General features: G+C 47.4%; 2 protein-coding genes across 6 annotated transcripts in view; one reads left to right on the forward strand and one right to left on the reverse strand.

Annotated features, from left to right (window-relative positions):
- Positions 1–5,654, forward strand: part of palm1a (paralemmin 1a) — an 8,952-nt gene extending 3,298 nt beyond the window's left edge. Inside the window, exons 4-8 of one of the 5 annotated variants that reach the window (XM_050054155.1) lie at positions 1,127–1,148; positions 1,226–1,297; positions 2,078–2,143; positions 3,595–3,726; positions 4,704–5,654. In XM_050054155.1, coding sequence (XP_049910112.1) covers positions 1,127–1,148; positions 1,226–1,297; positions 2,078–2,143; positions 3,595–3,726; positions 4,704–5,287 — 876 coding nt within the window. In that variant the 3' untranslated portion in view covers positions 5,288–5,654. The remainder of the gene's footprint in view (positions 1–1,126; positions 1,149–1,225; positions 1,298–2,077; positions 2,144–3,594; positions 3,727–4,703) is intronic. The other 4 variants (XM_050054159.1, XM_050054157.1, XM_050054158.1 and 1 more) reach the window with 4 other exon arrangements.
- The window catches only part of grin3bb (glutamate receptor, ionotropic, N-methyl-D-aspartate 3Bb), a 176,221-nt gene that overhangs the window by 59,196 nt on the left and 109,931 nt on the right, over positions 1–7,094 (reverse strand). The window lies entirely within an intron of this gene.

The raw sequence follows: 7,094 nt of genomic DNA on the forward strand, positions 1-7,094 counted from the left end.
GGGCTTTTTTAGTAGAGGTTTAATTACAGCTACCTTAAAAGACTGTGGTACATAGCCTGTTAATAAGGATATATTGATCATATCTAATATATGAGTGTTAACTAAAGGAAAGACCTCCTTAAGTAGCCTAGTTGGGATGGGGTCTAATGAGCTCTGCCACCTGTAACGACCTCTGCCGACTGTAACAGCCTCTGCCGACTGTAACAACCTCTGCCACCTGTAACGACCTCTGCCACCTGTAACAACCTCTGCCGCATGTAACGACCTCTGCCGACTGTAACGGCCTCTGCCGCCTGTAACGACCTCTGCCACATGTAACGACCTCCATCACCTGTAATGACCTCCATCACCTGTAACGACCTCTGCCAACTGTAATGACCTCTGCCACCTGTAACGACCTCTGCCGACTGTAACGACCTCTGCCGCCTGTATTGACCTCTGCCACCTGTAACAACCTCTGCCGCCTGTAACAACCTCTGCCGCCTGTATTGACCTCTGCCACCTGTAACGACCTCTGCCAACTGTAACGACCTCTGCCGACTGTAACGACCTCTGCCAACTGTAACAACCTCTGCCACCTGTAACGACCTCTGCCGACTGTAACGACCTCTGCCAACTGTAACGACCTCTGCCGCATGTAACGACCTCTGCCGACTGTAACGACCTCTGCCGCCTGTATTGACTTCTGCCACCTGTAACAACCTCTGCCAACTGTAACGACCTCTGCCGACTGTAACAACCTCTGCCGACTGTAACAACCTCTGCCACCTGTAACGACCTCTGCCGACTGTAACGACCTCTGCCGCTTGTAACGACCTCTGCGCATGCAACGGCCTCTGCCGCCTGTAACGACCTCTGCGCATGCAACGGCCTCTGCCGCCTGTAACGACCTCCATCACCTGTAACGAACTCTGCCGACTGTAACAAACTCTGTAGACTATAGCGACCTTTGACGCTTGTAATGAACACTGCCACCTGTCGGTGGTGCTAGTAGGACATAAGAATGCTGCTCTAGTTTAATATTTTACTTTACTTTGTATTTTCAGTTGCAATTTTTCTGTTTCCTGTTAGACTACAGTGACTATAATTGCGAAGTTGAACTTCCTGTTTCTGTCTCTGCCTGCAGGTGTCATCAGGATCAGTTAAAGGTACATTTCTTCTTCTCTTGTCTTTGTTTGTGTCATTGTTTCGTCCTCTCCTCCGCTCACTGTGTCTCTCTGATCAGCTGTAGAGGTCAAAGGTCACAGCAGCCGTCAGCAGACCAGGCCAGCCACAACCTCAGGTCAGATAGTTCAAGGTGAGACTCTACTGGACTCTACTGTGTTCTGTAATCAGATTACATTACTGGGATTATAGTAATCCCATTTCTGTAACTGTTTAGAGATTACAGTAATCAGATTACAGATCATATTACAGTAATCGGATTGTATAATCAAGTTATATTTATCGCAGTAGAGTAATCATATTACAGTAGTCAGATTACATTAGACAGATTACAGAGGTTAGATTACACTTCACAAATGACAAATTATAGCAATAACATAACAGATTACAGTAGTCAGATTACAGTAGTCATGCAACAGTAGAGATATAATAAAATTGGGTTACAGTAATCAAATTACAGTATTCAGATTACAGAAATTATATTAATCTGCCCATGTTAGTCACAATATGGCGTTAAAATACAGTCAGATTACAGATTACTGTGATCATATTACAATTTAATCAGATTACAATATAAACAGAATACAGTAAATAGAGTACAGTAGTCAGATTACAATAATGAGATGAAAGCAGTCAGTTAACTAAAATTCATATAGATTATAATATGAACTGAATAAAGTAAATAAACTACTATGATCAGATTAGAGCGGTCAGATGACTGTAATCAGATTAGAGCGGTCAGATGACTGTAATCAGATTAGAGCGGTCAGAAGACTGTAATCAGATTACAGTGAGTCTGAATGGATCAAAGAGGAATCAGTGAAGTGTTGTGATGACCTTCTGATGACCTCAGAGCTTCAGTCTGTACTCTGTCTCTGTGCCCGCCTCCTCTCTTTCCCATTAACCTTTGCAGAGGTCAAAGTTCACAAAAACCCTCGAGTGAACAAACCGAAAGAGGCGACGGACGAGATGAAGAGAGGTGAGGAGCCCCTGACCCTGAATCATTCATAACAACTGGTCATCAGTTTGTTGACGTCCTGCTGATGGAAGCGCCACAGCTGTCAGTGATGATGATGATGGTGATGATGATGATGATCAGAGTGTATAGAGAACAGTAATGTTCAGCTCATGCAGGAAGTAACCTGACCCTGTGAATAACGTCTGAGTGGTAGTTTTCTGACTTGCAACAGTTTTAAGTTTTAACTTGGTCAGATTAATGATGACGATCAGAGAGAAGCAGTCGTCAGGTCTCGGTCGCGTCGCGCTAACGAACACTCATTGAACCTGAATAAACTGAACAGCAGAGTGTGAACTGTAAACATGTGATGAGACGTGTAAATATAACAAATATAGAACTTAAAATCAGGCTGCGTTCACACCTGTCCTGTTGGTTTGTGGTGAGAAGGTGTTCCGACCTGGATGTGAAGCAACTGCAGTCACATGACACATTGTTTGGGTTAAACATGAGCATGTTACAGTCCTGGAGGATTATTAATGTGCACCTCCTCCTGTACTGCCTTAATATGCACATTCAGCACATCCAATGCATCAAAACATTGTTTTCTAGTTGGAGCCGCGCCTCGTTTTCAAACTGTATGGTTTGACTAAAATGAACAATGACAGCAATATAGTCCACGATGAGCAGCGCTAAAATCAACCTGCGTAGTTGTCCCTCCATTGTGACATTAGAAAGTGTCACATTTATCTTGCAAGTGTACTCTTCTTCAACGTTTGCTTTACTTCCTGGATTTTTCCCACATGGAAATTCTGACCAATCAAGAGCAGCTTTCTCACACAAGGCATTTGATCTGGTCCTCTTGTAAATGCTGTCGTGAGAACACGAACCAACTCTAGGCAATTATACAACTTTGGAACAACATGAGTCCCTGATTCAGACCAGAGGAGACCACTCTAGGGCTGACAGCAGCCTGAGACACTGAACCAGACAAACATGGACACCTCCCGTCAGACCACATCTGCTGTTAGAGTAAAGAGGTCTTAGTGGACCAACCACAGACCTGGTCAACAATCAACCGGACTCTGTCTATCTCAAAGGTGAGATAGAAGTGGGCGGAGCCTCTACTGAGACAGTTTGGTCCAGGTGTTGTGAGTCAGGCACTGAATGTTGAACCTGGTCTACGTTCTCCCAGCATGCACTGCACGACTGCTTCTCCTGCTGTCCACAGGAAGTGAGTAGAGTGTGTTGAGACGTCCTGTGGACACAAGCAGCATCAGGAGGTCAAAGGTCACAGCAGGTAGACAGGTGACATCAGCAGGAATAGTTCAGGTTCATGTCTGACATTTAACCACCTGTCTGTGTGTCTGTCTGTCTGTGTGTCTGAGTGTGTGTGAGTCTTTAACTGTGTGTGTATGTGTGTGTGTGTTTTGTTCACCCTGTGTGACTCCGCCTCTAACCCCGCCCCTCTCCAGCGATGTACTCGGTGGAGATTAAGGTGGAGCGGGACAAAGTGACGGGGGAGACCAGGGTTCTGTCCACTAACACCACACTTCCTGTTGACCTGTCTCACCAAGGGGTCAAAGTGTATGAGGACGAGAGGAAAGGTGACGTCACAGGAAACAGAATGATTCAAGTGAAACCTGACTGAGCAGCAGGAGGAGGTCTGGAGTCTGATCCTGATCCTGATCTGGACTCTGATACTGATCCTGATCTGGACTCTGATCCTGATCTGGACTCTCTGATCTTGATCCGGACTCTGATCCTGATCTGGACTCTGATCCGGATCCTGGTCTGGACTCTGATCCTGATCTTGGTCTGCACACTGATCTTGATCCTGGTCTGGACTCTGATCTTGATCCGGACTCTGATCCTGGTCTGGACTCTGATCCTGGTCTGGACTTTGATCCTGATCTTGGTCTGCACACTGATCTTGATCCTGGTCTGGACTCTGATCTTGATCCTGGTCTGGACTCTGGTCTGGACTCTGATCCTGATCCTGGTCTAGACTCTGATCCTGATCCTGATCCTGGTCTGGACTCTGATCCCAATCCTGGTCTGGACTCTGATCTTGATCCTGGTCTGGACTCTGATCCTGATCTGGAGTCTGGACTCTGATCCTGGTCTGGACTTCGATCCTGATCTTGGTCTGCACACTGATCTTGATCCTGGTCTGGACTCTGATCCTGGTCTGGACTCTGATCCTGATGCTGGTCTAGACTCTGATCCTGGTCTGGACTCTGATCCCTATCCTGGTCTGGAGTCTGATCCTGATCCTGGATCGGACTCTGATCCTGATCCTGGATCGGACTCTGATCCTGATTTGGACTCTGATCCTGATCCTGGTCTGCACATTGACTCTGATCGGTCTGGAGTCTGATCCTGGTCTGGAGTCTGATCCTGATCTGGAGTTTGATCCTGATCCTGGTTTGTCTGATCCTGATCCTGGTCTGGACTCTGATCCCAATCCTGGTCTGGACTCTGATCTTGTTCCTGATCTGGACTCTGATCTTGATGCTGGTCTGGACTCTGATCTTGATGCTGGTCTGGAGTCTGATCCTGATCTTGTCTCTCTGTTCCTCAGTGGTCCACGAGATGAACGGTGAAGACGGCGTCCAGCTGCTCAGCTCCTCCGAGGTCGAAGACCTGATCCATAAAGCCGACGAGGCCTCGATGATGTCGCAGACTGTTGCCACAGTGACCTCCCTCCCGACAGCGGAGGTCCAGGAGGAGGTGGTTCCCGAGCCGTCACCACCAACAGAGATCACCGGGCTGGAAACCAAAGTGGGCGGTGAGCCGAGCATGGCCGAGGCCAGCGCCGAGAACCCCGTCACCATGGTGTTCATGGGATACCAGAGCGTGGAAGACGAGGACGAGACCAGGAAGGTTCTGGGTCTGCAGGGGACGGTGAAGGCAGAGCTCGTGCTCATCGATGACGCCAATGGGAAAACGTCACCGGGCGGAGAGAAGGAGGAGGCGGTGGTTGGTACTCAGACACCAGCTCCACCTCCAGCGGCCTCCCCCGCCCCGCCGCCCTCCACCAAACCTCCAGGGACACAGCGGGCGGCGAGCAATGGTGAGACGGCAGGGGAGGCAGAGGAGGTGAAGGGAGGAGCGGTGGAGATAAAGAAGGAGAAGCAGCCGTGTAAGTGCTGCAGCATCATGTGATCCTGCAGGAAGTCAAATCATACGAGAATAAAAAGGACGGAGACTTTTCAGGACACAGACTCCACCCACTGCCCTCAGCCCCGCCTCTAACAACATGACATCATTTCCTGTTTCTTCATTCTCCTGTTTTATAAAACCTCTCTTTACTTTTTCTATTTCCCTGAAACCTTTTTACTTTTGTACTCCTCCTGTCTGCTCGATGCATCTGATTAGCATTAGCATTAGCATTAGCCACGCAGTCGTCACTGTGACATCAGACAGTTAATAATTCTAGAGTTTGTATTTATTTGATTTTGTAAGTTTCTGTTTGTTTTTAGTTTTAAAAAGAAAATAAACTGATCTGACCGACAAGTTGACCCTGAACGCACCACGCTGACTCTGGATCATTCTGTTGGTACACGCACATCACTTTCATCACACACATCATCTTCATCACCTTCATCATCTTCATCACACACATCACCTTCATCACACATATCATCTTCATCACACACATCACCTTCATCACACACATCACCTTCATCACACACATCACCTTCATCATCTTCATCACACACATCACCTTCATCACACACATCACCTTCATCACACACATCACCTTCATCACCTTCATTAGCAGTGTTAATTCGTTGACAAAAATTTTGCGTCAACAATCTTTTGTCCACCACGAAACGAGACGATGACGACCTAAAAATAGATCTTAATAATAGAAACAAAGACGAAATCTGCACAGTGGTGTTAGCACGCTAACATCAGCATGCTAACACGCTGGTTGACTGTGACCTCTTCTCGGGGCGGCCATGATTGTGTGACTCAGCAGCAATCGCTTATTTAATTCACAACATCATGTGACCTGTGACATCATCGTCTAGAGCAGTTGGCAGGTGTGATCACTCCGTCTGCCATCCACCATCCTCATCCTCCATCTTCCTCCATCAGCTCCTGTCTCTCTGTACATGTCTTCTGTGATGGACAGAGTTGAAGTGAAGCGGTGAGACGTCCCCAGAGACGTCCTCGCGTCACATTAAAATGGCTTCCTGTCTTCCATCAACAGATCTGAACTGATCTGCTGACGCACCGTTGCCATGGTGACCACATAACAAAGATGGCCGACTGAAGACAGAGATGTAAGTGAAGACAGGAAGAGATGGCCGATCCTGGTTTGGATCAAAGAAACAGTGAGGGGCAGGAGGCCGATCAATTCCCGATCAATACCTGATCAATATGTTAGATCCCTGTCAGAGTTCTGAGGATGGACTGATGATGATGATGAGAATAAAGACTTTGCTTCATCACTGCCGTCTGCTGTCTGTTCTCTGTCACACATGGGGTACTGTAGGGGGGTTTCCTACTGAGACATCAATGCAGGTCACCCATTGGTTGTTTAAGGTTGAGGAGGGGGTGTGGCCTCATGTTGAGACGACGTTGTTGGTCTGTCCACCAGCCGCACTGTGACGAGGTTCAAGTGACAACTGACAGAAAACTAAAGTTCAGTTCATGCAAAGACTCGAAACTAGACGAGTTGAAACAACTACTGTAATGCTCAGTTCTGTAACGTTGTAAAAAGCTGGCAGTTGACAGGAAGTGACCGCCATGAGACGGCGTATCATCTCTAGTCAACGACTCTCTGTGCTTCTGATCTGTAACGTTGACAGGAAGCGACCACCATGAGACGGCGTATCATCTCTAGTCAACGACTCTCTGTGCTTCTGATCTGTAACGTTGACAGGAAGCGACCACCATGAGACGGCGTATCATCTCTAGTCAACGACTCTCTGTACTTCTGATCTGTAACGTTGACAGGAAG

The sequence above is a fragment of the Epinephelus moara genome, chromosome 10 (genome assembly GCF_006386435.1).
Source record: "Epinephelus moara isolate mb chromosome 10, YSFRI_EMoa_1.0, whole genome shotgun sequence".
Lineage (NCBI taxonomy): Eukaryota > Metazoa > Chordata > Actinopteri > Perciformes > Serranidae > Epinephelus > Epinephelus moara.